Source organism: Platalea leucorodia (assembly GCF_965183815.1).
Source record: "Platalea leucorodia genome assembly, chromosome: 14".
Classification (NCBI taxonomy): Eukaryota; Metazoa; Chordata; class Aves; order Pelecaniformes; family Threskiornithidae; genus Platalea; species Platalea leucorodia.
Window position 1 is genome coordinate 11,706,646 of NC_138836.1, and position 14,929 is coordinate 11,721,574.

Below are 14,929 nucleotides of genomic sequence, written 5' to 3' on the forward strand. Positions count from 1 at the left end.
CGGCCAAATTTAGTGGCAGATGCATGCAGGAGCTCTGGAGCGTCCTCCTCGCTGCCGGTCCCAGGGCTCCCCAGCACAAAGACCCCCCACCAGCAGCCCAGACCCCCCGCCAGCCACCTGTGAGCCCTGAAACAGGGGTGTTCCCCCATCGGTCCTTGCCCTCCTGCACCGGGGGGGTCCCTGCCTGACCTGCCCAGGCACAGGGGTCGACAGACCCAAACCTCATCCCTGGGGTGCTGCAGACTCCCCTGGACTGGGAGACACTGGGCTGGGGCTTCACCTCCTGGGGCAGCCAGTGCAACCCCGCAGAGGGTGCGACGCAGGGGAAGGAGCTGTGTTGTAGGGCCAGGGAAAGCACAAAATCAGGCTGGGTTTGAGCTCAAGCCCGGGGCTACTGTGAGCGACGCTGTTCCCACAGATGTTACTCTCGCTTTGCCACCTCCTGGCAGTCTCGGGGGGGGTTTGGTTGCTGAAGATGCCCATCATCGCTCCTCGGTGCTTAATATTAACTGAGAGCATCCTCGCTCTTCCCCAAACAGCTCCAGGGGGGTTGTTACGGGTTTTCCCAGGAACAGCCTGATTTTGTAAGCCCCACGCGTTAGACCCCCAGTAAAGCGTCCCTGGGAGCTGCCTGGTTTGAGGAGCTCAGGAGAGAGGCAGCGCAGGCAGCTGCCCCACCGCCGGGATCAGGCGTGGTGTGGTGCTGCCCGCGGGCGCGGGTTTTGCAAGAAAACGGTAACGGGGAGGAAGAACCATTATTTTACAAATAATCGAAAACCCAGAAAAGCCTAGGAATGTCCTCAGGTGGCACCGAGCAGAGGGGGAGGAGAGGGGCTGCTGCGCGGCCCCTGGCACAGCACAGCTCGGGGAGCGAGCAAGCGCTGCCCCCAGCACGGTCCGCCCAGGGCAGCTTGTGCTCTCCGCTAACGTTAAATTTCTTGGCTTTTTCCATTAGATGAGCATTGATTTATTTTTTCCCCCAGGTTTTCAGAGAGCTGGAAGGAGCATGGCTGAGGCTTGATCATTTTTTTTTAAGGAATTGTGCTCCACGAACACCCGCGTGTCTGGCGTGCACGGGCAGCCCTCCGTGCGCCTGGCAGGCAGCGTGCCCTGCCTGCACCGAGCACCGCCCTGGAGCCGGCAGGGAAATGCTATTTCAGGGGTTTGTTCGGACTGCCCGAAATAGCAGCTGCAGCATCCCATCGTGTCAGTTTGGGGGATGATCACCAGTGTGCCTAGAAGCTCATGGGAACCGCTGACTACCAGAAAATCCCATCGGTCCTAAAAGAGGCTGTAAAAATCCTGGGAGCACCTTTCTAGCCCCATTTTGCAGACGGGAAGGCTGAGGCCAAGGGCCGTGGGGCTGCGATGGAGCAGATGCTTTGCAAGCTCCAACAGCGAGTGCAGGTTTCCTGATCCCATTTGAGGCTTTTCCTAAGCAGGTTTCCCGTTGTCACAGGGATCAGTGCCTTAATTTTTTTATTCCACAGCGAGATGCTACGGAGAAGTTACATCAATCAAGTGTCCTTCAAACCGGGAGCGATGCCAGCGTGGGCAGAGCAGCCCTTTCGGGGCGCAGCGCTGTGCCCTGGGCAGGCAGCTGGGGCGATGGTACGGGTCAGCATCACCCCACCTTCTCCCCCGGGGTTGGCGGCCCCTGGGTGGCGCAGAGCAGCCCAGCAGCGAGGTCCCCTGACCACCCCAGCCCTGTCCCGGCTGGGCCCGGCTCCTGCTGCCCTGCCCGGGGGCTGCAGGCAGGCTCCTGCTCCGGCTCATCCGGCGCTGCCCAGGGATGCGCAGTAGCGAGAGGCGGTTTAAACCCTGAGCACCCCAAATCCGGAGAGAAAAGATGGGGGATGCCGGCAGGGGTGGCAGGGGATGGCGGGGGGATGCTGGGGGAATGTCAGGGGGACGCTAGGGGGATGCCAAGGAATGCCAGGGGATGCCGGAGGGATGCTGGGGCCATGGGGTGCTGGGGCCATGCCAAGGGGTGCTGGGGTGGTGTCAGGGGAATGCTGGGGGATGGCAGGGGGATGCTGGGGCCATGCCAAGGGATGCCAAGGTGATGTTGGGGGGATGCCGGGGGATGCTGGAGGGATGCTGAGGCCGTGCCAAGGGATGCTGGGGGATGCAAGGGGATGCAAAGGGATGCCAGGGGATGCTGGGTCATGCCAAGGGATGCCGGGGGGATGCCTGGGGGGGATGCCGAGGGATGCTCAGGGATGCCAGGTGATGCCGGCTGATGCCAGGGGGGATGCTGGGGGGCTGCCAGGGGAGGCTGGGGCCGTGCCAAGGGATGCTGGTGGGATGCGGGGGGGATGCTGAGGCCATGTCAAGGGATGCTGAGGGGTGCCAGGTGATGCTGGGCCATGCCAAGGGATGTGGGGGGGATGCGGGGGGGATGCTGGGGGATGCTGGGGGATGCCAGGTGATGCCGGCTGATGCCGGGGGGATGCCGGGGGGATGCCGGGGGATGCCGGGGCCGTGCCAAGGGACGCCAGGTGATGCCGCGGGGGGGATGCTCGGGGCCAGGCCCGCTCCAAGGCCCCCCCTGCCCTGCAGAGCCCGCGGGGGCTGGCGGCCCCGGACTACATTTCCCAGCGCCGCCGCGGCCGGGGGCGGTGCGGGGCGGCGCGGGGCGGCGCGGAGCGGCGCGGAGCGGGGGGCGCGGAGCGCAGGCGGAGGCGCGGAGCCGCGCAGGGGCGGCGGGCCCGCTCGGCTCGGCCCGGCTCGGCTCGGCCCGGCCCGGCCTGGCGAGGATGCGGGAGGGGCGGCCCGCGGCCCCCCGCTGCCCGCCCGCCCTGCCCGCCCTGCCCGCCCTGCCTGCCCTGCCCGCCCTGCCCGCCCTGCCCGCGTAAGGGGCGCCCGCGCCGCCGCCACCATGAAGAAGCAATTCAACCGCATGCGCCAGCTCGCCAACCAGACCGTGGGCAGGTAGGGATGGGGACGGGCCCTGCCCGCGCCCTGCCTGCGCCCTGCCCGCCCCGAGCCCGCACCCTGCCTGCATCCTGCCTGCTCCCTGCCTGCCTCACTGCCCCTGCTCCCTGCCTGCCCCCTGCCTGCCCCTCTGCCCCCATCCCACACCCTGCCTGCATCCTGCCTGCTCCCTGCCTGCCCCACTCCCCTGATCCAGCACCTTGCCAGCATCCTGCCTGCCCCACAGCCCCAGTCCCACGCCCTACCTGTGGCCTGCCTGCCCCGCTGCCCCTGCTCCCTGCCTGCCCCGCTGCCCTCAGCCTGCACCCTCCGAGGGTCCTGCCTGCCCTGCTGCCCCTGCTCCCTGTCCGCCCCCTGCCTGCCCCTCTGCCCCCATCCCACACTCTACCTGTGTCCTGCCTGCTCCCTGCCTGCCCCACTGCCCTGATCCTGCACCCCACCAGCATCCCGCTGCCCCACTGCCACTCCACCATCCCCACTCCCTGCCTGCCCTACTGCCCCTGCTCCCTGCCTGCTCCCTTGCCTGAGCCCTGCCTGCCCCACTGCCCCTAATCCCACACCCTGCCTGCTCCCCTGCCTGCTCCCTGCCTGTGCCCTGCCACCCCACTGCCCCTCACTGCTCCCTGCTCCCCTGCCTGCCCCACTACCCCTGATCCTGCACCCTGCCTGTGCCTTGCCTGCCCCACTGCCCCTGCCCCCTGCCCATCCCTTGCCTGCCTCCTTGGCTGCTCCCTGCCAGCCCCACTGCTCCTGCTCCCTTCCCATACCCTGCCTGCTCCCTGCCCTCTTCCCATCGCCCCTGTTCCTGCCCACACTCTGCCCAGCCTACTGCCCCTGCTGCCAGCCTGCAGCCTGCCTGCCCCACTGCCTGTGCTCCCAGCTCTCAGCCTTCCTGCTCCCTGGATGCCCCTTGCCCTGCTGCCCGCATCCTGCCTGCTCCCTGCCTGCATCCTGACCACCCCTCTGCCCACGCCGTGCCCCACGGCCTGCTGCCTGCCTGCCCCACTGCCTGCACCCTGCCTGCCCCACTGCCCCAATGCCCGCCCCCGCCCCCTCCCTGCCCATTCCCTGCCTCCTCCCCTGCCTGCAGCCCCTGCCTGCCTGTTAACCCCTGCTTGTCCCCCTGCCCGCACCCTGCCCCACTGCCCCCCTTGCCCCTGCCCCACACCTGCCCCCTTTATCCACTGCTTCCCTGCCTGCCCCTGCCCACGCCCTGCCTGCCCCTCTGCCCCTGCCCGTTCCCCGTGTCCCAGGGCCAGGCCGCGGGGACACCCGCTGCCCGGGCACCCCAGCCCTGATGCTGTGGGGTGCCCCACTGGCCTGCTCCCCCCAGCACCCATGGGTGGCCCTGGCTGGCTGTGGGGCAGGGGGGAGGCAGGGGGCAGGGGTGAATCGGGGTGCGGGTGGAGCAGCCGTGCCCGCGGGGACACTGCTGCGCGCCGATGCGTGGCCAGGCCCGGGTTTGGTGCTGGCGGTTGTGTAACTCCCGGAGATTTTGCAGCTGGGAGGGGGATTTATTTATTTTTTACTTCCCAGCGTGGCGCTGGGGCATCGGCATCGGCACAGCCGGGGCGGCGGGCTCAGCGTCCCCTCCTGGACCCGAGGGCTTGGACTGTCGCCTGCTGCCCCGTGTCCCCCCTCGCCGCGTCCCCCACGGCGATGGGGGACACCGCACCGGCTCTGCGTCCTCGGCTGGGCTGGAGGCGGTCGGTGGTGGCAGCTCCTGCCTCGGCCGCGGTGCTGCTGCACGCTCCAGCACATGGGCACGGGGCTGGGATGGCCGCGGGGCACCGGCTCGGGGCGGTGCGGGAGCGCGGTGCGGGAATGGTGTGCGGGAGCACGGTGCGGGAACGCGGTGCAAGAATGCCGTGTGGGAAGGCAGTTTGGGAGCACGCCGCAGGAATCTGGTGCGGGAACGCGGTGCAGGAGCAGTGTGCAGCAACACGGTGCGGGAGTGTGGTGGCAGGAACATGGTGCAAGAATGCGGCATGGGAATGCGGTTTGGGAGTGTGCTACAGGAATCTGGTGCGGGAGCGCGGTGCGGGAATCCGGTACAGGAGTGTGGTGTGGGAACGCGGTGCAGGAGCACGCTGCAGGAGCGTAGTGCGGGAGCGTGGCGCAGAAACACGGTGCGGGAACGCGGTGCGGGAGCATGGTGTGGGAATGTGGTGTGGGAGCAGGGTGCAGGAGTGCGATGCAGGAACGTGGTGCAAGAGCGTGGTACTGGGAGCACGGTGTGGGAGCGCGGTACAGGAATGCGGTGCAAGAACATGGTGTGGGAGCGTGGTACAGCGAACATGGTATAGGGAAGGCAGTGTGGGAATGCGGTGCGGGAGCGCTGGGAGACCGGCACTTGCCTCCCTTGGGGGAGCGGCAGGAGGAGGCTGTTTTGGGGACAGAGCGTGTGATTTTCTCCTTGCATCTGCGCCGGGCTGGGTTTGCTCTGCGGACGCGCCGAGGAGGTTTGACACGTCTCCCACCCGCGGCTGGGGGTCGCAGGGGAGGGGTGTCCCCAGGTCCCGCCACCGCCGCGCGGGAGACGTGAGCCGGGCACCGCGCGCACGCCCGGCTTCAAAATGGTGCCGCTGACGAGGCGAGCATCCTCCTTCCCGCATCCCCCGGGAGCGCGGGGCCGGGCCGGGCTCCCTGCAGCGCCCTGCTCGCAGCCTGGGGAGCGGGGACGGCGGTCGCGGGCCTTGCAGCCGCTAAACCCCTAATCCTCTTACGGGCTCGCTGCGACGCCGGCTCCGTCGGTACCCCAGCATGTCTGCTGCCTGCAGAGCTGCCTGTGCTGCCAGGCTCTTCAGGCTGGGTTTACTGGGGGGGTAGGCGGCCCCCTCTTTGCTCAGCACTGGGCCGGGGTGGCCAGAGCCTCTGCAGGGCTTGGCGGGAGCTCGGGACCATCCCCTTCCTCGGCCCAGCTCCATTGGTCTCCATCGCAGGCGTGGGCTGATGTTTTATCCCTCTTCCCCACTGCAGAGCCCGGAGCAGCAGCTGGAAATAAGGAATAATAGATGGAAATAGGGAATAATACGTGGAAAATAGGGAATAATAAAAGCAAATAGGGAATAACAAATAGAAATAAGGAATAATACATGGAAATGAGGAATAATACATAAAATGAAGAATAATACATGGAAATGAGGACTAATAAATGGAAATGAGGACTAATAAATGGAAATGAGGTCTAATAAATGGAAATGAGGAATGATAAATGGAAATAAGGAATAATAAGTGGAAATAAGGAATAATAAGAGAAACCTGGTGTTTTGTCTTCCTCGGGAGAGGCTCGCTGGGGTACGTGTGCCGTAACCCTCCAGGGTCTGAGGGGGGTCCCCTCCTGCTCGTCACCAAACGCCAGTGGGCCACCATCACCCTGCGGTGCCAGCGCCCCGGAGTCCAGCGCTGGGGACCACCGGGCTGGATGGTGCCCCGGGGCTGGGGTCTGCGCTGCACATGGAGGTTGTCCCTCGGGGGGAGATGGGGGCGTGGGGGACAGTTTGCAGTGGTGGTGGCAGTGGTGGCATCCAGCTGGTGCCACTCCTCCCAGCAGCACCCGGCCCAGCAGATCCCGCTGCCGCGGGGGCGGCTGTGCTCCCCCCACCAGCCCGGGGGGCTGGGGCTCTGTCCCGCAGGACCGGGGGACAGGGGTGACATCTCCCCTGCGAGCTGTGCAGAGGGAGGTCCCAGCCCCTGGTGGCTTTTCCTGCTTTTGGTGATGCGGTTTCCTTAAAAAGGGGAAGAAAAAAGGCAGCCGAAGGGAAAAACCCTGTCCCTGGGTCTGCCAGAGCTGCCAGAAGTACCCTGGCAGGGGACAGGCAGGGGACAGGCAGGAGACAGGCAGGAGCAGCCCTTTGTCCCTGTGAGGTGGCCACAGCTGGCCCTTGTGCCGGGGGAGCGTGTGGCCGTCAGCGGCCGAGGGACAGGGCTCACCTGCATGGGGAGCGGGCGGGGTGGGCCAGGGTCAGGGTCAAGGTTAGGGTCAGGGTTAGGGTCAGAGCCAGAGTCAGGGTCAAGGTCAGCGTCGGGGTTGGAGTTAAGGTTAAGGTCAGTGTCAAGGTCAGGATAAGGGTTAGTGTCATGATTAGGCTTGAGGTCAAGGTTAGGGTCAGGATCAGGGTTAGGGTGCCCGGTGCGTGAGTGAACGGGGCCAACCAGAGCACACCACGCTCTGCTGTGCCCTGAGCACGTTATTTATTTTATTTCATTTTCTTATTTTATTTACTTGCTCTATTTTATTTAGATTTATTTAGATAGAATCTATCTATCCCTAGATAGAAAGAACTGGGGATGCTCGTCCCAGCCCAGACCCGTGCTTGGTACCCAACTTCAGGAGAACGACTGCACCCAGTCTGTAAGGGGCCATAATATTTATCTCTGTGGGGTGGAAAAAGGGAAGATAAATCAATAAGTGGCTGTAAAACATTTTGAAGATGCTCTCTGCAAAGTGCTTCTATTTTTTATTTCTCTTTATTTACCTGTTTCATCGGCAGCCAAGCCGGCGGGAGCTCGCACCCTCGCCTCGAGGTCGCAGGACGATGGGCGCAAGCGTGCCGCAGCGCTCGCTCCAGCGGCCGGAACGGCCCCGTGAATTTTCCAGAATTAGCTCGATATGGTTTTTTTCTTCCATCGGGAATAAAACAGACGCTCGCAGCCGCGTGCAGAATGGCACGTCTGGGTTCCCGAACGGCATGGCCGGTGGTGGGGGGACACCGTCAGCTCGGGGGGGTTGGTTTTTGCCTCCTGGTCCTTTCTGAGCATCCCAAGATGTATCCTCCATCCCGGGGGACAGCGGTGGCATTTTGGACTGGCTGTCACTTCGGTGGCTCTCAAGGCAGATGTTATTCCAAGCACCAGGACGTCTGCACGTAACTATAAAGCCTTGAAATGGTGAGGTTTTATTCTCTGTGCAGCAAGAATATTCTGCAAGAAATAAGGATGTTCTATTCTGCATGTACAAAATAAGGACGGAGGAAATAAAAGCACCACCTGGGATTTTTCCGATGGGATTTGCAAGAGGGGACAACATGCTTTAAATAGCTGGGTTCCACGTCGGCACTTTGGGGTGCCGGGGGCTCGCCATCAGCAGACTCCCCCTGGGCTTTTTGGCTTTGCCGAGCGCCGCCGCACCCCTCGGATGGTGCCGGCAGCATCCCTGCAGCCCCGGGGATATTTTTATCCTCCTCGCAAGGCGGCAGCGCTGACAAACTGAAATATTCATGGAGCGGGCTGAAGGTTTTGTCCCCGTGGCCAGCAGCCTTGGGACCCTGTGCTTTGCAGGGGCTTCTCCATGATTTTCAAATCTGGACCGAAGCGTGGTCAGGATGCGACCCTGGGGGGCGTTTTCCTTTGCCGGGGATGCGCCGGGAGCAAGGAGCAAAGGGCCCCGTGCATCCCGTGCCGAAGGGATGCTGATACAGAGAGCTCGCAGCCTGGAAAGGGGCAGGAGGAGAGGAAAAGAGGCTTTTCTGCCTTTAAAACTCTGTTCCCCATTTTGCTTTGATTCCTTTGGTTTTCCCAAGGGTGGGCAGAAGGACGGAGGAAAGCTGGACCAGCCTTCCCCAACCCATCTCACCCCACTTTTCCAGCCTGGCTCCGCCAAAGGCAGGCGAGCGGCCGGGGGCTGTCCTGGCACCGTGCCTGCTGGGTGGGCATCGCTGCCCTTAGCCGCCGGTTTGGGACACGGGGGCCATCACTCCGGGTCACCCGCTGGGGCAGGACGAGCCCGGGATGCGCTGGAGGAGGCGCTGGCGGGGCCATCCCACCGCAGCTCACTGGATGTTGCAGCCCTGAGTTGTCTCCCTGGGGGATTTGAGCAGCAATTTGAAGATATAAATATTTGATGTTTCGCTTCTCGCCTGCAAAAAAGGCACCGGGAAAAATCCGCAGCTCTGTTTGGCCTCGGCCGGATCCTGGTTACGAGCCATCGGGCCGCGTGTCCCCCGGGATGCGGTGGCGAGGAGAGCTCAGATGGCGGCAGAAGCTGGGGACGGCGTGGTCCTTGGACCAGCATCCAGCCTGGACCATGATGCCCGGCGCTTCCAGGGGTTGCCTGGATGAGACCCGAGGGGTTTTCTCCTCCCTCCAGCACACACGGTGGATGCTCAGCACCTTGTCCGAGCTGCATGGTTGAGCCTCACCTTACCAACCTCACCTCTGAGCTTTGGGGGCTTGAGGACCTTGAATTTTCCCGCGGGTACCAGCCCCCAGGCATGTGCGGCGGCACCGGAGCGAGATGCGGGCAGGACCGGGATGGAGCCGGGCACCGTCCCCGAGCCGGCGCGGGATGGCGGAGCAGACCCATCCGTGGGAGTTAACACTCCCGGCGCGGGACGGCCTTGGCCAGGTTTTCGTGCCTCCCTCCGCCTGCGCTTGGCCATGAGGCTATTTTTAGGCTGGAGCAAACAGAAATCAGGGGAACCAGCTGGAGGCAGTAATTAAATATTTCTGGGCACGCTGCAGCAAGCGGGTGGCTGGGGACGGGGGTGAAAGGGGTGTTTGGTGGGCAAGGGGGTCCTTGGGGCATCGTGGACACACCCTGCCTCCAGAGACGCGTCCTTGCTCCTGCCCGTCCCCGTGCTGGGTGAAGCACTTGCCCGCAAGCCAGGTGTGATGGTTTTCCCCCTTCGGAGGGAATATCGCTGCGAAGTCCCCCTCATGCTTCGAGTTTTGCTGGCTAAGGGTCAAGTCCAAGACTGGGAGCTCCTTGTCTTGGGTGGCTTGGGCATCAGAGGGGGCCGGTAGCGGGGACACGGGGCAGGCACTGGATGGTCCACAGATGGAGATGCCTGGCAGCAGGAGATGCTCCAGGGAAGCACCAGATTTGCTACAGCTCCCCAGGTCAAGGCACTGGAAGCTCACGTAGTATTTATTTGGAAATCAACTTAATTGGCTTGATTGGTGTTGATTTCTGCTGGCAGCAATTAGTTTTTGCAGAAGCGAATGCCCAACCAAATTGTAGCTGCATCCCCCGCTCATTTGCTTTTAACTCTCCGTATTAATTGTCCCTCTTCTCCCAGCTGTTGAGTGTCTGGGTGCTGGCTGAGGCTGAGGATTGCCTGGATTTGTGCTGAGAAAAACAGCTCCAGGGTGGAAAACGGGAGGGAAAGGGGAGGAGCGGGCTTTTACTTGCCTAAAGGAAAGATGAAAGAAAGCATTGAAAGCCAGTAATCCTGGCTGCCTCTCCAAGGGATGCTCCTGCAGGATGCATCTGACTCGTAAGGTATGAAGTGTTGGGGGATTAGGGACCAGCCAGGGAAACTGGGGGGGTTCCTGCACCCCTGGTTTGGGTGCTGTTGTTTGCTGAGGCCACCTTGCATGAGCAAAAACCGTCTGCGGTTCCCCGGGGGCGGTTGTGTCCCAGCGCAGGAGCCCTGGCTGCATCCACCCCGTGAGACACGGGGATGGGAATACCCACGTAAAAATGAATGGGCGGAAAGAATTGCACAAAGCTGATACTGGTTTAAACTGGTGCACAGAGGAGATGCTTCACTGGTGCTGCCAGCTGCCTGCCCTGATGGTTGGGCCGTGGGATGCCGCAGCCGCTGGATCGCCCCTTCCCAGGGCTCTGCTGCACATCAGACCCTTGAACATCATTCGTGGGGCTGAGGTTATGGGGTAACCACAGATGGGACCTGAACCCCGCCGGGGCACAAGGAGGGGGGGGCTGATGTAGCTCCCCAGCTGCCCCAGGGCACGGGAGCCTGTGTCCCTCTGCCCGCCCGGCGTTGAGGTCCTGGCACCCCTGGGAATTCTCCCGGGCGTGATGGCAATTTGGGAAGGAGATGGGTCTGTGCAGGCAGGAGCTCGGCTGCCTCCCACCCGCGACTGGAGCAGCACGGGCAGGGAGCAGGTCCTGGGGGACCCTGGGCTCGGGGCGGCCGTTGCTGCTACAGCAGAGGCTGAATTCGGGGCTCTGTGCGACCCCTCGAGCAGCTTCATCCCCGCTCGGCTCCGGCTGCTTGTACGGAACCAGCACCGGGGCAAGGAGGGGTGCTGGGGTGGACTGGGGGTGCTGGGGAGGAACTGGGGGGTGCCAGGAGGGGCTGGGGAGTATTGGGGATGGACTGGGGGGTGCTGGGGATGGGCTGGGGTGTGCCTGGAGGGGCTGGGGATGCCAGGAGGAGCTAGAGATTCCTTGGATGAGAGCAAGATGCCAGGCTGGAACAGGGAGAATATCTCTGCTGGAGCCAGACACGTTTCCCAGCATCGGTCGCATCCAAACTGGTTCCTCTTGACGCTGTTAATGGGTTTCTGTAGGGTTGCGGTTTCGGAAGCCCCTTTGCGGTTTGGGCTCCAAAGTCCCGCGTGGCCTGGACGAAGCACTTGAGAGCAACCCAAGAGCTGGGGCTCCTGAACCCCAGGGGCTTCCAGCGAGCGGTTCTCCCCGGGGATGGGAGGCCAAGGCGAGAGGGCTCGGGGGAGGCGCGGGGACCCACAGCCCCCTCGAGTGGGACGCTGTTTGGAGCAGGAGGGAGCACGATATGGGGAGAGAGAAGAAAGCACAAACCAGAAAGGTTTGTTGACGAGGAGGGGCTGAGCGGAGTTGCTCAGGGCTGAGCCCGCTGAAGATGCTTTGCCGAAGTCCTTGGAGCGATGCTGCCATCCCGTCCCCAGAGAAGGCAGCAGGATATTCCTCCATCCCTGCTGGGTGGCCCGGGGAAATCCCTGGGTACCAGGGAGGTGGCACTGGGGCACCGGGATTCTCCTTCAGCATCTGAGTGCCGACAAGGGCTCAGCACCCAAAAAATACCCCTCAGGCAGGACGGAGCCCGGGGCGTGCAGGAGAGCCTCCATCGCCCCGGCTGCTCCCTGGCAGGGCGTGTGTTTTGCCGCCAAGCATCGCTTGCTGCAGGTTCGCAGGATGGCTCATAAAACCATATAAGCTCCCGTAAAACCGTATTAACTTTAGGCTGAGACTTTAGAAACATAACGGATATAATGGGATTTTTCCCGGTGGCATTAGCAGCACGGAGCTATAATGCAATGCGATGTCAGTGGTGTAGAATTTTTTAGAATATTTTTTAGTCTTTTCACGTAAAATGGCCATGCAGAGCAGCTTGGGCTGGGCTTTCTGTGGGTTTGGAGGCACCGCTCGGTTCTCGCACTCCTGGATATGATTTGCAGGTTGTGGAGTGCTGCTGGTGGGAGCAAGTACGGAGGCAAGGGGAATTATTTGTATTTTTTTGGTGCATTCTGGAAAGTTAATAAGGAGCTTTAGGTGGGGTGGCAGGACATCAGCAGAGCCACCTTGTCAGCAGGACAGTGCATATGTAGAGCAGCAGGATCCGTCCCGCTCGCAGCTGCTAAGCCGCGTTGGATGTTGCTGCGGCCGGGTTGCTGCCCCGGTACCTCCGCGGGGCCGGGCTCTGCCGCGGGAGCTCTGTGCCGTGGCTGCTGGTGCCATCACCCATAGGGTCCAGCTGCCCGAGGCAGGAGACGTCCCTTGCTTTGGCTTTGTGAAAACACCCCGTGGTGGCTTCTGGGGCCACGTTTTACCCCATTCTGCAAGACAAGGTGCCGGAGCAGGGTGATGCCCGGCTCCGGGTGCCGGCGCTCAGTGCTGGCAGGACGCGGTACCCGGCTCCCACCGCCGCGAGCGACACCGGTCCACCGCAGCCCTGCCACGTGCCCATGCCACCGCCGGTGGCTGCAGCGTGTCCTTGAGGCCACGCAGAGACCCCCATCCCCATCGCAAGCCAGAGGGGAGGAGAAAGCATCCCAGCTCCCGCAGATGCCGAAACCAGGCAGGGAAACCCATGCTGCCACGGCGTGCCCATCGCTCCGCCGCGTCCTGGGCAGCTGTGTCACAGGGCTCCAACAGCCTCTTTGCTTATTCCTCTCCATAAAATGCTGCAGCCTTTTTTTTCCCCCGCTTTTTAAAGCCAAAATAATCTCTGGCAGGCTCCCCAACCTGCTTAAGCATCCCGGGATGTGGCAGGGCTGGCACGGGCGTCTGTGCCGGGGCTGTGGCTGGGGGATGCTCTCTGTTAAGAGTCGCTGAGGTTTCTCATGCTGAGGATATGCTTAAAAGCAGAACTAGGCCAGATTTTTGTTATCCTGTTTGAAACATCATTTTCTGCTTCCCGAACGCACGGCAGAGCGTAGCACGTGTTGGTTTGCGGCTGCTGGGAGGGAGACCTGCTGGCACGGGACCGTGGGGTCTGCAAAACCCATCCATCAGCCCGGCTGGAAGAGGAGAAAACGCACTAAAAGCATCACTTTTGGGGGCATGTTTTCCCAATGGTGCAAGGACAGGAGGGACTTCTTTCTCCCCTGGCATTTTTTTTTAAAGTTTGGAAATTATTTTTGGGGTGCACAACACTCGCCTGCATCCCTGCCACCTCCTTCTCCTTCGGGATGCGAAATACATCCTGCGCCGGGGTGGGGAAGCAGGGCCGGCCGTTGGGTCGGTGCCGGTGGATATTTGGTGCTTTCTTCCCCGTTTGTGCTAATTCTGCGGCGTTTCCAACCCTGTCCGTAAACGATAGCGAAGGTGATTTGCAGAAGAGGAGGAGAACCTGAGCAGCCCTTGCTCCAGGGCGGCCAGCGCATCGCTTGCGTGTCATATAGAAGATATTATAATGCTTTCATTTAAATCCCTTTTTCTTTAAATTAAAATAAACAGGGATTTTTTCTTTCATTTTTAAAACCAACTTAAATCAGACACTGGGACAACTTTCATACACAAACCTGATTTAATGCAGTTAATTTATGCTTTTTAAAAGCCTTTGGACGTGGTGTATTTGCGGATGAGCCCGTAGACCAAGCCCTGCCCTGGCTGGCGCTGCTGCCGTGCCGGGCTCGCTCTTTGAACCTCGCTCTGCTGGTGCTTATTCCTTATTTCCACTTTTTCAATGCTTCTCTCAGTCTCTCAAAGCTGAGAAACCAGCTTGGATAGCAGAAAGCAACCAGGGCTCAGGCAATAAAGGTATTTTTTGAAGAGCACCGAGCTTTTGTTGTTTGTTAATGAACCTGTAGGGCCTAATTGGCTAAATCACAGCTCTGCCCGAGCACATCTTGACGGAGGTCATTTTTCAAAGAGAGATGATGCACTAAAGTTGTAAAAAAACCCCGAAGAAAATTATAAATGATCCAGAGCGTGATGGTTTAACTAAGCCTGAGCAGATCGGGTGAGGAGCGGCCGCAGGGGCTTGGCGGGCAGGGATGCCACGGGTCCGTGCGTGGCCGAGGAGGGTCTTGCAGTGGGTTTGTGTCTCCTTCTGCATCCCCGGTGCTCCTCGCTGGCAAAGGCAGCGATGACACGAGCTCTGGAGCGGGAAATCCGGCTCCGACGAGCAGCGGGGAGGGTTAACAGCAAAGCCCTGGGCCGCAGCTGCCACTGCGGATTCAGTCGTGAAGAGGCTCAGTCGTGCGGACGCGTTGTGTCCTTGAAATCCACGGAGCTGAGGAGGTGCCAGAGCCCGGCATGGCCCAGGAGCTGCTTTCATGCATAGATAGCCCACCTCCCTGTGCAGCACTGGCCACATCCTCCTGGGAATTTAGCATCCCTGTTTTGCTGGGGATAGTGGAAAAATAAGGGGGAGATCAGGGGAGGACCCTACAGTGGCCTGGGACGTGGCATGCTTGCAGTGAGCCGTGAAGGTCTCCCTCCTCTGCTTATTTAGGAGGTGAGGGGATGGCTGGTGGGACCAGAGAGCCTCGAAGCACTGGTTGCATCCCGATGGAAAAGCACGTTCAGCTGTGCCTGGTACCGCGGCGTGCAGCCCTGGCACTGCCGCGTGTGCCGGACCCTTCGCCAACGCTTTATGTTCTTTCTTGTCTTGCAGGGCTGAGAAGACGGAGGTTTTGAGCGAAGATCTCCTGCAGGTGAGGTCCTCTGCAGCTGGTCCGACCCGTGCCCAGGGTGCCCGTGGGTGCCCAGGCAGCCCACCCATGGGTGCTGGATGCGGCAGCAGCTCCGTGCCGGTTGGTGCCACGGTGTCCCGCAGTGATGACATGGGCTGGGAGGAGGAGGAGGGGGGTGGGAGCC

At 61.7% G+C, this 14,929-nt stretch overlaps 1 protein-coding gene across 1 annotated transcript in view; it reads left to right on the forward strand.

Annotated features, from left to right (window-relative positions):
- Positions 1–2,881: 2,881 nt before the first annotated feature.
- Positions 2,882–14,929, forward strand: part of ARHGAP44 (Rho GTPase activating protein 44) — a gene marked incomplete at both ends in the record, with an annotated part of 31,978 nt that continues 19,930 nt past the window's right edge. The window contains 2 exon segments of the mRNA XM_082326566.1: positions 2,882–2,934; positions 14,727–14,766. Of these exon segments, the coding sequence (XP_082182692.1) occupies positions 2,882–2,934; positions 14,727–14,766 (93 nt within the window).